This window comes from Pelodiscus sinensis, chromosome 21, assembly GCF_052426305.1.
Source record: "Pelodiscus sinensis isolate ZL-2025 chromosome 21, ASM5242630v1, whole genome shotgun sequence".
In the NCBI taxonomy this organism is placed as follows: domain Eukaryota; kingdom Metazoa; phylum Chordata; order Testudines; family Trionychidae; genus Pelodiscus; species Pelodiscus sinensis.
The window spans coordinates 27,078,485-27,096,116 of NC_143072.1; the positions used below are offsets into that span (position 1 = coordinate 27,078,485).

Genomic DNA, 17,632 nt, shown 5'->3' on the forward strand with positions numbered 1-17,632 from the left:
CCTTTAATAGCGTCAGGACCTAACAACTGCTGCGTTTTTCTCTGGAGGAACACGAGCAGCCCAGAAGCGAGGCCACAGCTGCCTGGGCACAGCTCTATGGATCACACTCACCCTGGCCAGATACTTAATCTGGTTCTCTGTGGTCACCTGGGCGCTGCCCTGCTCCTCGGCAGCAAACTGCACGTTCCCCAGGTGCAGCACGCTAGCGACAATACTCAGCAAATCCTAGCACACGAGAAAATCAAAAGCAAACTGGTCAAGGCGATGGGAATGCATGTGGGTTATGCCACAGTTGGGAGGGGGGAGAGGTAAGCGTCTTTGGACGTCCCTTCGTAGGAGACATTCTGCATTTAGCTCTTTGCAGAGCACACCCCCAAAGGCGGCCTCCTGGCAGACAGAACTAACGGAGGCAGGACAGTCCTGGAAGGGGAAAAGATCCAGGCCTCGTCCACACTACAGAGGTTTGCTGGCAGCACTTATGCTGCTTTAAAAGTGCTGTTGCACATCCACGCTAGTTCCTTGTGCCGGCTGAGAGCACCCACTCTACCAGCTCTTGCATCGACATGGCGAGCAGGGCATGGTGGTAGCTAGCCCACCATGCAGCTGGCCACAAGGTGCTTGGGAAGGACTTGCAATGCCGCATGGGGCAGGGACAGCACCGTGCAAGGGAGGTTTCCCAATCCCACCCTTCCCTTCCCCTGGAGGGAATCGAGAGGAGAAGAACATCTGGGATGGGGGAGCCAGCAGGCTGACCCACCCACCTCGAGGCAAGGGGAGGGGAACTCCCCCTTAAGTCAGCCCCTTGCCCAGCTCGGTTTGGCACAGCAGTCTCTCCTGAAGCTGACTGCTCTGCCTGCCTGCACGCCTGTGATTCTCGCCAAGTTCTCCCACAGCCTCCTGGGCAGCTGAGAGTCTCCGTGCTGAGGAACGTCAGAGCAGCCCAGCCCAGTCCCGCACCCTGCCGAACGAGTCTGCCTGCTGCTCGCGCAGGGCCGAGCAGGCGCTAACGGCTGCTCCTGCCCCCCAAGAGGAACAGCTCCAGAGCTCTGAAAGGGGAGGAGACATCCTGGCAGGACAGCAGAGCAGTTGTAGCAAGCACTGTGGGAGACTGGCAGGAGCCAGCTATGTGGACAAAACAAACAACAGCATCTGCACTGGTGCTTTGCCGCTTTAACCGCGCCACAAACAGCTTGTTGCCTCTCTCTGAGATCGTTCTATTTGGTGGCACAAGAACAGAGTTTTGTCACCACATTAGCCTGGCTCTGTGCACATTTTGCCTGTTTTGTTGGCAAAAGGCAGCTTTTGCCGCCAAAGCTTAGTTGTATAGACAAGGCATTTCTTACCTCTACCTCGTTGTCACTGAAGTTAATGACAGACAGGGCCCTTCGCACAACCTTCCAGTCGTTCTTGTCACTGATGGAGCTGACCCTTGCACACTGACCCTAAAGACAGATTTTGAGAGGATCATTCCTACAGCAGGACGGATTGTACACTCAGCACACGTGGCTCTGTCACGTGTGAATTGTTACCGAAGGCGCCATCTCACCGACAGCTTTGCGACTCAGGAAAGACACGGAGAAGTAATAAACTAAGACTCACAGGAGAATTAGTAATGTTCATCCTTATTAAAAACTTGCACCCAGAAAGTTTCGCTCTCCTTACAGGTCAAGACTCAGCTCTCTCTTCCTACCCCACTGGTGTCTATCAGTAAGGAGAGTTTTTCCTTTCACTGACAATGCAAACCAAGAAATCAGCAAAGCGCTGCCCCTGCTCACACCTTGACTAGATAATGGTACTGCTGAGGATTCTTCTCCAGGCCCAGACGTCGCAGCAGGTCATCTTCCCCTCCCTCCAACAGCTGGTAGAAAATGTGAAAGTTCCTCTCTCCGTGATTCTGATGAACAACCCGAGACTTCTCCAGGAGGTAGTTCAGGATGTGACCCCCCACAGGTGCCCCCTAAACCAGAGAAGATAAAGAGAAGCAATTCACAAAGACAAAGGAAAATTCTCTTGCTTCTCTGACAGCAGAATATCGAAGACAGAGAGTTTTCAATAATGGGTCACAAGAAGCAGAGGTGATCTTGAGACAGTATTTGTTAGACTGTGCTGTGACATGACAAGCTGCAAGTTAGAACTCTTGGACTCCCACAGAGCAGGTCAAACGAAGTATTAGAGAATAACCCTCAAGATACAAAACCATTACACAGCTCACCGTGACTGTTGTGTTCACTACTGGTCACCCCAGCACAAAAATCTTATATTTGCCTCAATATGGATTCCATCCATGCCTTTAATAATGCTGTTGCCCTTCTCTGGATCTTTTCCATTCCTGCTATATTAGAGCCAAGAATGAGAGCCATGTCGAGAGAGATTTAAAAGCTTGGGATGATTTCGATCTACCTAGGTTTTTACACTTTGTTAATTTTCATGGCATTGTGGCATTTAGTTTAGAGAGGAAACAAACAAAACACGACAAGATAAGGTTGCCTCCGCAATCTTGATTCTGTCCTTTTGCGCATATTCAGAGTCTTTCATTTCAGGATCACATGTTCTCCCTCCCCCCACAGGACCCCTGCATCCTCCATGTTTTTTTCTCTCTCTCTCTCTCTCTCTCTCTCTCTCTCTCACACACACACACACACACACACACACACGGAGATGATTCAGTTAGTGCTGTGTTCTAACTAAAATGGAGCAGAGTTTGATATTTTTCTCTAAAAGCAGGTAACCAGCTAATAGAAGATTTGTCACTGGATGATCTTTCCTTGGCTGTCCTACTTTTCACTGTCGACAGATATGTCTTACAAAACCACAGACGAGCTATTGGTAGCGTGGTACAGAGGGACACTAAAGAGAAAGGGCGTAATAAAGGGCCCAGAAGGATCTGCAGGGGGCTCTGCCTACAGACACTTAATGTAAACAAACCACCTTGTAGCCCGCCAGTAAATGTTGGGTCCACACGCAGGGTCCACAGGCTGCAGGTTATCCAAGGCCAGTATAATGGGAAGGTTTGTGTTACATCGAGGGTCATTTTTAGCTCTCATTTGCATTATGACAAAGTTTGGGATTTGTGCCCACAAGGATAATCAGATGATGGGGGCTAGACACACAAAATCTTTCACACGACAAACTACATTTTTCTTTCGGTGTTTACCCCAGCAGAGAGAGCAGCTCATTCACAGTTGCTGGCAGATAATGTATTCTCCTGCCACACTTCTGCTGTGTGTCTGTACACAACTACAACACTGCAAACCTCCGCAGGTTTTCCTCCCTCTCCTCCAATAATACTCACCTCCAATTAGACAAACTCCGTGGCATTAATATACACACAACAATTTGCTGGAAGCTACGAGGGTTGCTGCACACACCATATACCAGAAACAAGCCCACAAAGGCAAGTGCAGGAAAATTTCAACCTCCTAATAGTAAATATTCTCTACTACTCCGCCCACAAGCACTTACCTGCCCACTGCAACCTTAACCCTTCCATCACCTCCTTTAACAGCCATTGTGCATACAGCCTGTTAGCAAACTACCCTGCTCTCAGCACAACCAATCACTGCACTATGCATACACAGTTACTAGGGCTGGGAAAAAGTTAGCTGGTAAAGGTGTCTGAAGAAGCTGGAGAAAAAGAGGGCAGAGTTATGGCTGCGGTGCACACCAGTTGCAGTACCAGAATGAGTGCTTGTGGGTGGAAGGATAGAGTCTCGGTACTGTTTGGCTAAACTTTTCACTTCCTTAACTGTTGTGTTTGTGTCAGGCATGCTGTGCATGTTGCAATTCTCACTGCTTCACAATGAAGTGTGTGTAGTTATAGTACAATTATAAATCCTAACAACTCTAGAAAGATCTCGGTACCCAAACTTTTCTGAAGCAATAGACTCCTTTTCACCAGAGGCGTTAGGCCTTTCACTCTATGTGAACTGCTGATGCAGATCTCAGCATCTGTGTGCTTGGGCATCCGAGCAAGACTACAATGAGTACTAATTCCTATGTATGTAAAGCAGATTTTCACCTTGTAATCAAACTGCACATCCATGTATTTCCCAAATCGGCTGGAGTTATCATTCCGAAGGGTTTTGGCATTTCCAAATGCCTGAATTTAAGGGGAAAAAAAAAAAAAAAAGAAAGAAAGAAAGAGGAAAAGTAAGCAAGTTTCAAAAACAGGAATTTTAAAATATTTTTCACAAAGCTGCTGGTGGTTTCCTTACTGGCCCAAAGACACAGATTTGTCTCACGCTGAGAGACATGCTCCCGCCGCTCTTTGGGACTGGTTTAATTATGTCAACAGGCCAGCTCTCCCCCTTCGGCATGCAGTGGCTACACGAGAGCGCTCACAGCAGGGAAGCCGGAACCAGCCTAAGACGAAAACAAGCCGCTACCTGAGTTCAGATTGCTTGAGCTGAATACCATCCATCACCTGCCCGGGCCTGTTAAAGTGCTCCTCTCTCGCCTAGCCACGACTTAGCCTAATACCATTCCTTGCTAGTATACGGTCCCGTTAAGGCTTCTTCCTCCACCACCAGCGTGATTCCGTCGGACACAATGGTCACCGCCCTGCCCCAGCCTGCCAGCCCCCCCAGGCCCACGCCCATGACAGCGGTTTGGATGGAGGAGAAAAGCAGGAAAGGGAACTGGAAGGATCGTTCAGCGCTGGGCTGAACGAAAGGCCACTGCAAGAGCAGAAAAGCCACTGCAAGAGCAGAAAAGCGCAGCAGCAAACACAAACCTGACTGCTTCAGGGGACAGAGGCCCACACAATGGCATGTCTCACATCCCGCCCTCCACATTACCTCTAAGACTGGGTTGGACTGCAGGAGGCGATCTTTCACTGTTTCAACTTGGTCGCTGGCTGGACATGTCACTGCATAATACTGCAGGATTTTTTTGGTGGCTTCAGTTTTTCCAGCCCCACTCTCCCCAGATATCAGGATGCACTGGTCCTTCCTCTCCATGCGCAGGGAACGATAGGAGTTGTCAGCAATAGCGTAGCTACGGAACAAGGAGAACTGTAAATTAAGCCGGTTTCTACAGATGTGAAAGCAAGAATCTCAGATCGGTTTTTACAGTCTCGATCCTGTCACAATCGCAACCAGAAAAACGCCAGCTCCAGCCACAATATTCTAACAGCGCCACGTCCTAGAAAAGATGGCTCTTTGAAACAGCGTTCACCTGGATTGAGAAACTCTGATCCAAAGCTTCTCTGATTACTGCTCACACCAGTTTTCTGAATTGTCGGAACACACCAAGTCTTGTTTAAATGGAGCTGGATCACAGCATTTCAAACACATTCTTTGCAAGGACGGAAGCATTAGTGAGCAACAGTTTCTTCTTTAGCTACTTCAGATTTTGCTTTGTAAAAATGTATTTATTATAGTTTGCAAATTCCTGTCCCTTCTCGATCCAAATTCCTCGGCCAGGGCGTTTCCCTAATCAAAACAACTGAATAAATGTAACCTGTATTTTAGGCCTGGCCTACACTAGGAGGTGAGCTGGGCTAGGTCAATTTTATAACAATGAGATGACACCACCTAGCCCGTTCTGCCAGCTTGAATCATGCTGCAAGTAGTGTCATCGGGTTCTCTGTGTGATCTGTCTTGAGGGTAAAGTGGCAGCCACTCTGCCCGCATAGCGATGGCTCCCTGGAGAAGTTTGTCGACATGTCTGGAGGGAGGGCGGGAATCCTCCCTGCCCAGCTCCATGAAGCTCTCATAGAGCAACTCTTTCATCCGTCTCACAAGGTTCTGGGGAGGCTGCCTTATTCCGCCCTCTGCGGTAGGCCAGTAGTGAGTGGTCTGCTGTCACTGCAGCACAAGGCCCAGGGTTCTGGCCACATTCAGTCAGCATCTGCTCCCTAGCGCTCTGTAATTCGGAGAGCAGCCTGGATGAAATGGGGGAAGCTCTGTAACTGAGAGTGCTGAGACAATCCACCACCGTTCGCTCCTCCCCAGCAAATCATGACCGCAGGTCTGCTGCCTCTTTGCAAAGGGCCTGAAGGGATTATCCTGGAGAACAGGTCCCCTTGTATATGGAGGTGGGGGGGGGGTGAACGCACACTGGCTGCGTGAGCCCCTACAAACCCGCCCGGTTCCCTGCCCCTCTCATGAGCTGGACCCGCCTTTGCAAACGCAGACACCTCGATAACCACCGGTCTGTACTTTGCAAGCACCTGGTCTGTTTTCAAAGCAGGAGCAAAAGAGCAAGCACCCCAACCTGCTGCTTACCAGGCCTGCCACCAAACTGAGCTCAGCTGCTCCATGCTGTCGTGTCTTTACCTGCCCGGTAGGGGCCTACTATGCAACCTCTGGCCTTGCACGTAACGCGCCTTTCAGGCAGCGCAGTGCCAAAGAGCTCCAATGCCTCTTCTCTAAAGTCGGCCCTGGCGCAGCTGACAGCGATTCTGTTACACCCTCCCCACGAGCCTCCAGCACTTCGGCTATCAGAGCAGAAGGCAGAAAAAACGTACATGGGATGAAATGTGCAGTGAGCACAGGCACTCCGCCCGCACTGCCAGGGCACAGGTGAATGCATGGAGGAGAGCGGGGTTACAAACACCAGGAGAGGAAACAGGCAGGGACCATGAGCGCAAGGCGCAGGGTGGGACCCTGAGGCTGGGAGGGAACAAATGGAGCTGAGGAGGGACCTGGGAGAGATGTAGGGAAAGCATCTGGAGCAGAGTCCCCCTGCAGCCTAGGATAAACCACCTGCCCTCCTCTCCCAGCTGCCCGAGGATGCCGGGAGCGGGTGGGAGGGGAGTCGGGGACGGCTGTCCTTCCCACCACGGATGGCTACGGGGGTGCGAAAAGCCGCTCGTCCCCCCTTTCGGTTTCTGTTCCGTGTGTTCTCCAAATAAACACACGTGATTTCAGAACAGGGTCTTCACTGATTCTGTGCACTGTGCGCGTGGCAGGGCAGGGATTACAGGCCAGTACTGTAACGCTGGGGCACCTCGTTAGGAGCAGCAGGTCAGTCTGTCCCACCGCTGCCTGCTCATTCGTGGAACTGGTTTTCAAAGCCTCTGAGTGGCAGTGCCCCATGCTGTGCTCTTCTCGCCCTGGGGCCCCGGCTGCTCAGAATTAGCAGCTGGGCGACCTGCCTCGACCTCCCCCACCCACCAGAACCCCTTCCCTCAACTTCCACGTGTGTTACGGAGCGCACAGCGAGCAGCTGCACTAATGGGAATGCTGCTTTTGCTGAGCTTTAACCTCGTCAGACTCCAAAAGGGTCCCTTTGAGGGCCAAGGACACACTCCACCGCCACTCAGCCTGTATCTGAGCTGCGCCTTACTGCGGCCCAGGCTGTGAGCCATGGGAGTGCGGGGTAGCTGGGGGTCCCAGGATCCCGCTCGGCATTTCAACACCTCCCACAGTAATTTTCCAGTCGGGTTGCAGATTTCCGAGGAGATCAGAGTTCCTACAGCAAGGCGCCTTGTGGCTGTTCCCGACCATCGGTGAGATTGCCCTTGGGATCCACCAGTGCCTGCTGCGCCCTCGAGAAGGGCCCCTGCGGTTTCTGTTCTCTCTGGCAGGTGGTCAGGTTCCAAGACAGGGAGGAGGGGTGTGGCAAAGCCCTCCACTGCGTCCTGCACGTTTCCCAAAGCCACTGCCCCTCCCAGCAGAAGCGTATCGATTGCCTGGCTCCTGGGATTGCAGCAGCCCCCGCTCTCCATTGATTCCCAATGACCGGTAGCTTGTCTGGTGTTGCAGGCTTCCTGCTGGCTTCTCAGCTGTCAGAGCGGGTCTCACTCTGCATTCCTGCGCTTCAGGGTGGGGAAAACAATTCATCAAGTTCCACGAAAGCAGCCTGGAGCCAGAGTTCCTTCCAAGCCACGTGGCAGCCCCGCTTCACAGGTGATCTACCAGCCTGGCCCAGTCGGAGGCTCAGGCTCCATGCAGGGTGGGGCTCAGGACTCCGCCGGGAGGCTGCGCTGCCCCACAGCAGAGGGAACACTGCCTGGCGCAGGCGGGAGTTGTGCTTGTCTCATGGGATCAGAACTGGCCTCCATTGTGTCAAGACGACCCACTCCTGCCAGCATCTGCCAATTGCTCCGCTCAGTGGTTCCTGCACATCCATGCGGGGGGCTCTTCACGTTCTTCCTTGCATCAGTGGCTCCCGGCTCGGTCTGGAGGAACCGCAGCATGCGAGAGGTGTTTGCAATGCAAGCCTCTCCTGAGCGGGGTCAGGGATAACCAGGGAAAAGAGGCTGTTTGCTGCTGCTTCCAAGCAGAAAGGGAGGGAGGAGAGAAGTGCATCATGGAAGGTTGACAAGGTGTACTCAGAACCACTTTCTGCAATGATTGTCCCCCATTGGGAGTCTAACCCAGAATGCAAAGGGGTGGCAGGGCACAGGGCATGGCTGGTGACGCTGCAGGCAGACACCCCACTGGGGACGCACACCAGCGACCTCCGTGCCCAGTGAGGACATGCGCTTTGACTTTGTGAATCTGGGTGCCAAAAGGTCGACTTTAAATCAATGCAACTTCACTTGGAAATGCAACACACCCCGAGTTCTAGAATCTGCTTCTAGGCGGCATGTTCTTTCTGAGGGGGTTGTACCCCTGACGTGCAAGGGGAAGGCCGCTGCACTGCCTACCTGATATTTTATGACGTTGTCCCTTTATTTAGGGATAACTGCTCTCCACAGACACTGTAATAGGCCTTGTGCCTTAGTTTTCCACCCTCCTCACATGGTGACTCATCATTACTTTGCTGGGGAAATTCTAGCCAGGCTGTCTCAGTATTTTCCCAATAATGCTGGTGGCTCATCGTGTGTCTTTTCCTGGGTAGTACAGTACTAGTCTTGTCGGCTGGAGAGGCAGCATCCCTCAACTGGCTGACCCTGCCCTCCTGTGAGGTAAAGGCAAAGCTTTACAAACCCAGTTCTCGATATACTTACATGAAACACAGCCCAGGTACCTATCTCGTAATGATCATTCAGTTCAGAACATTACAAGCTTTCATAGACCACCTTACTCCAGGTTTTATACACAACACCACTGTATACAACCAGCTGAGTTAATTGTTTACTCTTGGGAGTTCAGACCCCTGGCTCTCCCTCAGCAGTGTCTGTACGCGGACTGTCACGAAGACATCCGGCATCCCATGTCCAATGGGATAAAACTTTCTGCTTTTCAGTGACAAGGTACCATGGACTCCACGCACCATTGGACGTTGAAGCATTCCCACTAGCTGTCAGGTATTTTGGTATTTGGACAGCAAGGCAGAATTCTTTTCATTTTATACAGCCAGTTTAAAAAGTTATGGAAAAATGACCTGAAGGGCTACTGACTGCAATAGATAAAACAGCACATGGCCCCATGCTTGAATCGAGCGTTTCCCACAACATTTAAAAATACACAAATGTTCACGTGATTTCCCGAGCAACAGCAATGCCCCTAAGAGAGCCAGTCTGGAAATACTGTCTCCTGTATCTCAGTCACGTCTGCGGCCCCTGCACTTATGTTTCCAGCTGAGCTGTACAGCTACAATTTCTCATCGAGGGGGAGAACTTTTTCTGTTTTTGGACTGCTTTGAAAGATGAAGACTGTGCAGGCCCTCTCCCCCCCCGGCACAAAGGATAATGGAAGAGCAGCAGAATCGGGTAATGCTTTCGTGCTGCACTCCTCAGGCAGCCCCGTCTCAGACACTGTCACTACAATTCACACAGATGTACCTAGAATGCACCGGGGTGCACTCGCAATGGTCACTCTCACTTTCCCATGTGTGTACAGAAGGAACTCTGGTGCATGCATCGTGTGGAAGCCAGGCGTGCGGGGCTGGAGAGTGGCAAGGGGCTGCGGGCTGGGGAAGAGGGTTGGTGTATGGGGAGTGCGGGTTCTGGAGTGGGGCTGGGATGGGGAATTTGGGGTGTTGGCTGCCCTGGGGACAGTGGCAGGGAGAGAGGACTCTCCCCACAGCATCCTGGCATCGGGGCGGGAGGAGAGGCGTCTGACTACGCTGCAGCCCCGGATGCCCCCAGCCTCACTCCACTGCCTGTGGCCACGCAGTGGAGTGCAGGGTGCACGCCGGCGCAGCTTTGCTAATTAAGTGCATGGCCCTCGGCGGCCTTCGGCGCGGCCACAGGTGGACCCCTTAGTGGGAGCATGGCTCAGCAGAGGGTCTGTGAGATTGTAATTCTCCTCCAAAGAACTCTGCAGGAAGGGAGGGAAGAGTGAACCACTTCTAACACAACGTACCCCACTGAGGGCCCAACACACACAGGCCAAACCTCTCTGGTCCGGCAGGTCCTCAGAGGTTGCCAGTGGCAGGGAGCTTCACCAGCTGGAGCAGGCTGGCTGCCGGGGGCAGCAGACTGGGCCAGCCAGCAGCCAGGAGGCAAGTCCCAGGAGAGCCTGAGGCCTGACCTCCCCTGGTCTGGCAAACTCCTTGGTTTGGGACTGCTCAGGTCCTGAGGGTGCCGGACCAGGGAGGTCTCACCTGTACAATTCTAACGATTCTGGATTTTCCCAAGCAACTCTGTTTCTAGCATCGCCTCACCATGCCTGTAGCATCCTCCCCTCTCACTTGCACTGGTGAGTTACCTGCCAACAACAGGAAACCGCTCACATAACGCTCCCTGGCTCTTCAAAATAATCGTGTTTATTCCTTGGAAGGCCTTTGGGAGAAAGAGCCTTTAAGAGGTCTCCCAGGATTGGGCCCTGGCTCCGCAAGTAGCTTGGTCAGCTAGGCTCAACTCAGCTGCATCCTCTCTCTTTTGGTCTGACAGAAAAAAAATCAGTGACATTCAAAAATAGCTTTCAAGCTTCAGAAACCTTATTTTAAATAGGAAATTAGGAACATTCGCCAGGCCATGCAAACAACAGTCCTTGTTCCAACGGGCTCATGGTATCTTAGCGACAAAGGCAAGAGCCGATTATTGCTGGTCAAGCAGTGACAGCGGAGGTAGGAGAGGAGCCATTTCACACCCACACTCAAGTCACATGCTGGATAAGCTGCTCAGCAGCAAGGGAAATGTAGAACCAGCTCATCTAGTTAGCAAATACCCTGGGACAACGGGGTCTCTGGTCCTGCCTGAGCCGAATCAGCATCTGAGACTCCTCCAAGTCTGAAATCATTTGGCCAGGAAGGAACCAACCCGCCCGTCAACCAAGACTCTCCTAGGCAACTCATCTCTTTGGAAAGAGAAACAGGAATAAAAGTAGCCACACATGGCACCTGCGAACGGGCCCTTTCGCCCCCAATCACTTCAGTACTCTGCTTGAAAGATGGCAGGGGGAGTCTCGCAGGTTTGCTTTTCGCATATCAGCATGACACAGGCCAGGTGGGAATGGCACACACGGTATTGTTTACCCACAGGCCACTCACAGGTGAGGAGAGACTTCATAAAAACTGACGCCTCGGTATCGCTCCATGTGTTGCTTGCTGTAGATTTCCAGGTCCTTGTACGGATTTACTGACACCAGAACTGAGCCAATGTAAGTCTGAAAAGAGCAGAAAAGAAAAGCATGACGTGAAGGACAGCACCTGCCTCCAGAATTACTCTGCAAGCCCAGACATTGGTACAGGGACAGCCGGCCCGCTGTCAGGGGGCTGAAGAAACCTCACAGCTAGTCAACAGAACTTGTGCTGGATGTGTCCTCCTTACCAAAAGTGCTGCATTTACAGCTCTGAGTGACTGCTCCAGTCTGTCTGGAAAGCCCAGCTTCAGTGCTGGGTTATTTTTGACCATTTGTTCCAATATTCGGGATCAGCACTACGCCTGGGTTTGTTAGCACCACAACAGAATAGCTAGCTCTGTGAAGCTGGATGTTGCTGTAGGGTCTGGATTTTCAGTGGTGCGAGGCACTCAGAATTCCAGCCGAACTTAATTGGAGTTGCAGATACGCAACGATCTGAAAATCAGGCCCTGTGTTTGCCAGTAGGTCAATACAGAGACCAGGTCTGAGAATCCAGACCATGGGGTATAAAAGGGGAGCTGATGGACACCACCACTTCTGGAGCTCACACCTGCAGAACAAAATCAAAAGGGCCCACTCTGAAAAGATATCCACATTCTAGTCCAAGCTCAGCACACTGGCTGCTGCTTTGCTACTCACATAGATGAGATTCTCCTTGAATCGCTTGCGCAGGTTTTCAATAAAGGCGGCTTCGCTAGTAAAGTTCTCTAGCAGGACGAAATCCTGAACCCCCACACGGTCACGGGCTGTCAGAGCACTCTCCATTGTCAATCGCACACCGTCACTCCCTGCTCCCTGCAACCCAAACCAGTGAAATCGTAAGGTTGAGACTCTCAGGACACAGAGACCTCTCCACCCCCAAAGATGAAGACGCACGGTCAGGATACGAACAGTAGAAAATAGAGCAAACTCTAGGCACTTCACACTAGCAATGGCCCGTTTGCCAAAAGACGAAGCAGCTTTGGGGAGGAAAAGTTATTACTCAAATTCCAATCAAAAAACTGGATCAAATAAATGTCGCAAGAAGGATCGGTCAGGAAGTAAGTCTGAACTGCTTTCCTATTTCCATAGCTTGTGGTAAAGGACCTGCCTTGAGGCAAACAGCCTTCCAGGGAGCAGTGAATGGTTAGACACCATGTAGGCGGACAAGCTGGCACCCCTAATCCAAGCACCTTTTCCTGACATCTGTCAGCAGCACAACTGAAATGATGACACAGATCTAAACACAATCATTCATACGAGACAAGGGATTTTTTTTCCTCTTCTCACATCACTAAGCTAGTGAGAGAACATTGCTCCTGCAAACGCACTCACGCGTTACTTTTTCTCTCAACTTCGCTCAGCTCCTCCTCAAGCAGGGGGAGAGCATACCCATCTCCTCCTGCACTTGCCCTGGAGAGCACGGAGGGGCCCGCAGAGCACTGCTCTGACTGCAGGTGGATGTGCACAATCTCACCCCTGCAGAAGCTCTTTGCCAAGAAGAGCACATCCCACCCCTAAGATTCCCAGCAGAGCGGAAGTTTAAGGAGATGCACGTACAGTTTTCCAACCAGCTTTCTGCTCCGAGTCGCTCCCTTTCCGGTTTCTAACATTTCAGTAGGAGCTGTGGAGGGTGAACCTATGCTCAGACTAGTAATTGCATTGCATTGCGAACGCCAGCACACACCTGTTTGATTTTGGTAGCATCCCTCCTACGAATCACACGGCCAAGTGCACTGCCCTACCACAGAGATACAAACCGAGAGACAGACAAAGGCATGCTTTCTGTAGAGGCTGAAGGAGAAGGGGGCTCGTGAGGCAGATACAGGGGGACGCTCCAAGCGCAGGATACAGAAGAAAGCTCTCGTGCCAACTGGGGACAGATTGAGTGAGGCAAGAAAGAGGCAACTGGGGCTAAATAGAAGAGGGAGCCAGGCAGAGACACGTTCCTGGCATCTCTTAGCCCACTAATATCACCACGGAGCACCGCACAGGCAACCAGCTGGTCTCTCCCACATGGAAAGGAACAGCGGAACGGCCTTGTAGTGAAGGAACTAGTTGAGAACTTGAAAGTGGAAGACAGTATAGGGGACAGTGATCATGAAATAATAGAGTTCATGATCTTAAGGAAAGGTAGAAGGGAGACCAGCACAATTGAGGTAATGGATTTCAGGAAGGCAGATTTTGATAAGCTCAGAGAACTTGTAGGTAAGGTCCCATGGGAAGCAAGACTGAAGGGAAAAACAACTGAGGAGAGTTGGAAGTATTTCAAAGGGACGTTGTTAAGGGCCCAAAAGCAAACAATTCCGCTGTGTAGGAAAGATAGAAAATATGGCAAAAGACCAGCTTGGCTTAACAAGGAGATCTTGCATGATCTCAAAATAAAAAAGGAGTCATATAAAAAATGGAAACTAGGACAAATAACAAAGGATGAATATAGGCAAGCAACACGGGAATGCAGGGGCAAGATTAGAAAGGCAAAGGCACAAAATGAGATCAAACTAGCTACAGGCATAAAGGGAAACAAGAAGACCTTTTCTAAATACATTAGAAGCAAGAGGAAGACCAAGGACAGGGTAGGCCCACTGCTCAGTGAGGAGGGAGAAGCAGTAACAGGAAACTTGGAAATGGCAGAGATGCTCAATGACTTCTTTGTTTCGGTCTTCACCGAGAAGTCTGGAGGTGTGCCTAACGTAGTGAATACAAGCAGAGAGAGGGTAAGTTTAGAAGATAGGCTACACAAAGAACAAGTTAAAAATCACTTAGGAAAGTTAGATGTCAGCAAGTCACCAGGTCCTGATGAAATGCATCCCAGGGTACTCAAGGAGCTGATAGAGGAGGTATCTGAGCCTTTAGCTATGATCTTTGAAAAATCATGGCAGACAGGGGAGATTCCAGAAGACTGGAAAAGGGCAAATATTGTGCCCATCTATAAAAAGGGGAATAAGAACAACCCAGGAAACTACAGACCGGTCAGTTTAACGTCTGTCCCGGGGAAGATAATGGAGCAGGTAATTAAGGAAATCATATGCAAACACTTGGAAAGTAATAAAGTGATAGGGAATAGCCAGCATGGGTTTGTGAAGAACAAGTCATGCCAAACTAATCTGATAGCTTTCTTTGATAGGATAACGAGCCTTGTGGATAAGGGAGAAGCGGTGGATGTCATATACCTAGACTTTAGTAAGGCATTTGATACGGTCTCGCATGATATTCTTATTGATAAACTAGGTAAATATAACTTAGATAGGGCCACGATAAGGTGGGTGCATAATTGGCTGGATAACCGTAGTCAGAGAGTTGTTGTTAACGGTGCTAAATCCTGCTGGAAAGGGATAACCAGTGGAGTTCCGCAAGGGTCTGTTTTGGGACCCATACTGTTCAATATCTTCATCAATGATGTAGATATTGGGATAGAGAGTACGCTTATTAAGTTTGCAGATGATACCAAACTGGGTGGGGTTGCGACTTCTTTGGAGGATAGGGACATAATTCAAAATGACCTTAGCAAGTTAGAGAAATGGTCAGAGGTAAACAGGATGAGGTTTAATAAAGAGAAATGCAAAGTGCTCCACTTAGGAAGGAACAATCAGTTCCATACATACAAGATGGGAAGCGACTGTCTAGGAAGGAGCATGGCGGAAAGGGATCTAGGGGTCATAGTGGACCACAAGTTGAATATGAGTCAACAGTGTGATGCTGTTGCAAAAAAAGCAAATATGATTCTAGGTTGTATCAACAGGTGTGTTGTAAGCAAAACTCGTGAAGTCATTCTGCCGCTCTACTCTGCACTAGTTAGGCCTCAGCTGGAGTACTGTGTCCAGTTCTGGGCGCCACATTTCAAGAAAGATGTGGAGAAATTGGAAAGGGTACAGAGAAGAGCGACAAGAATGATGAAAGGTTTAGAGAACATGACATATGAAGCCAGGCTTCATGAACTGGGCTTGTTTAGTTTGGAAAAAAGAAGATTAAGGGGGGACATGATAGCGGTTTTCAAATATCTAAAAGGGTGTCACAAGGAGGAAGGAGAAAATTTGTTCCTCTTGGTTACTGAGGACAGGACAAGGAGTAATGGGCTTAAAGTGCAGCAGGGGAGGTTTAGATTGGACATTAGGAAAAAATTCCTAACTGTCAGGGTGGTCAAATATTGGACTAAATTGCCAAGGGAGGTGGTGGAATCTCCCTCTCTGGAGATATTTAAGAACAGGTTAGATAGACATCTGTCAGGGATGGTGTAGACGGAGCTTGGTCCTGCCTTGAGGGCGGGGGGCTGGACTCGATGACCTCTTGAGGTCCCTTCCAGTCCTATTATTCTATGATTCTATGAAATGACCCTCCTGGGGATCTGTGCTAAGAAACTTACACTGGGTTATGAGCCTTTTCTACCTGTGGCATTTAAGTGGCCCCCACTCTGCTAGTATCTGGGAACCTTACAATATTTAAACTATTTAGCCTCACAGCACCCATGAAAGCAGGGGAACTTAATCAGAGAGAAGCTAAGTAACTTGCCCAAGGTCACAGAGAAAGTCTGTAGCTGAGCAAGGAACTGAATCCAGGACTCTCAAGCCCCACGCAAGTCCCCTAAGCAATGGCCTGCCCCTCCTCCACAGTAATACCTTGTAGTTCTTAATGCCACTACAGGGAGGAAACCGGGGGCATTACTCCTCCCACGACCTCCCACTGCTTCACCTGCAGCCCCAGCAACAGCGGGAGGGTGAGACTGGAGTGTTTCTAACACACCTGCTCTGGGAATTGCCCTGGGGCTGTTCTATGCTGGGTGACACAGGAGCTCAAACCAGATACTCACAATGGCCCCTTTGGCCCTCGGAATCGGACATGACCGGAATGCAAACAGATCAGTAAATACATAGTAATACAAGGGAACAAATCTACATTGGTCCCTGAAAATCAAACAGATGGTGCCCCACTCTCTTTCTCCATCTCCAATGCTCATTAATTTATTACATTTTAATTTGATCTACTTCATGTAGTCCCTTAGGCAGATGCAAATTTGATACTGTGTCCCTGGGCTTGAACAAAGACATTAACTGGACGTTGCATTATAAAGCTAGTCTGCCCTGCATTTAACACCTCATTTACATCAAAAGCGAAGTACAGGACACTTCCAGCCACTTAATTAGCGTCATTAGCACCAGTCCTGCAACTGACAGGTACCTTCTCCTCCTTCTCTTTCTGTTACAATTACTGGGTTTCTATTCTTCCTCTTCAGCTCATCTGAAGAAGTGGGTTTTGCCCATACTATATCTGTGTGTGTTAGTTTCTAAGTGCCACAGGATTACTCCTTGTTGGCTACAGAAGTGTTTAAACCTGCACAGTCAGCTTTGGTAAATTTACTGAAAGACCTACATGCAGTTTTATAACTCATCCTGTAGAAGAAACTGGAAAATAAATCAGATCCCACTCCCCTGAAGTCCAGTTCTCAAAAGTGCTCAGTTCTTTCATCGGCCCCGCCCTCAGCCCAGGACACACCATTTCAAACTGCGATTAAGGAACAGCAGGACGTCCTCCCTAAGAAAAAGAACACTTTTCTTCTGACCTATCCGCGGAGACTAACATTTATGACTAAGGCTATGTCTACGCTGCAGAGCTTTTCCGGGAGACCGCCGGGATCCCAGAAAAGCTATGCCGTGTCCAAGGAACACGTCCGCTTTTTCAGAACAGTTTCCAAAAAAGCGGACGCATTCTTTCGCCATCCCTGTAATCCTCATTGCATGAGGAAGAAGGGATGTTCCGAAAGAGGAGGTTTTTCCAAAATTTGGTCCCATGTAGACGGGCCAAATTTTGGAAAAGCTTCTTCCGAAAGAAAAGCAGAAAAAGACGCAATTTGCGTATCTTTTTCCGACTTTTCTTTGCGGTCTAGACAGCCTAAGTATCTTCCAGCTTCTCCCAGTACATTTCTCACTCAGATTTCCAAGGCTCTCGCTCAGCAGAAACAAAGAAGCCATGTTGGATTTTCAGCGAGTGTTTACCATTTTAAGAATGACCAGGAACAATTAGACTGCCTTCGCTCTAATGTATTTACACAGCCTGCAGGAGAGTCAGGCTTTGCAGAACCTACGTTTTCATTTCAAGGTTTGAGCCCTCCAGGTTGCAAAGATAGCCTTCCAAATATAAATTTAGTAGAAATGGTGTGCAGACAGAAACATGCTCTCAGCTCCTCCATGCAGTCATTAATTCTGACTTGCTACCTCACAAGTTTAATCACGCTTTAT

General features: G+C 49.9%; 1 protein-coding gene across 6 annotated transcripts in view; it reads right to left on the reverse strand.

Moving 5' to 3' along the window:
* The window catches only part of MYO1C (myosin IC), a 112,215-nt gene that overhangs the window by 37,801 nt on the left and 56,782 nt on the right, over nucleotides 1–17,632 (reverse strand). For 4 of the 6 annotated variants that reach the window (XR_012897022.2, XM_075904489.2, XM_075904491.2 and 1 more), the window contains exons 2-8: nucleotides 12,060–12,215; nucleotides 11,329–11,444; nucleotides 4,797–4,995; nucleotides 4,019–4,099; nucleotides 1,778–1,957; nucleotides 1,344–1,442; nucleotides 112–225 (exon numbers count right to left, since the gene is read on the reverse strand). Coding sequence is in view for 5 of the 6 variants with exons in the window: in XM_075904489.2 (XP_075760604.1) it covers nucleotides 112–225; nucleotides 1,344–1,442; nucleotides 1,778–1,957; nucleotides 4,019–4,099; nucleotides 4,797–4,995; nucleotides 11,329–11,444; nucleotides 12,060–12,215 (945 nt within the window). In the remaining variant the exon portion in view is untranslated. Of the gene's footprint in view, nucleotides 1–111; nucleotides 226–1,343; nucleotides 1,443–1,777; nucleotides 1,958–4,018; nucleotides 4,100–4,796; nucleotides 4,996–10,544; nucleotides 10,786–11,317; nucleotides 11,445–12,059; nucleotides 12,216–17,632 lie in introns of those variants that run through there. The other 2 variants (XM_075904492.2, XM_075904493.2) reach the window with 2 other exon arrangements.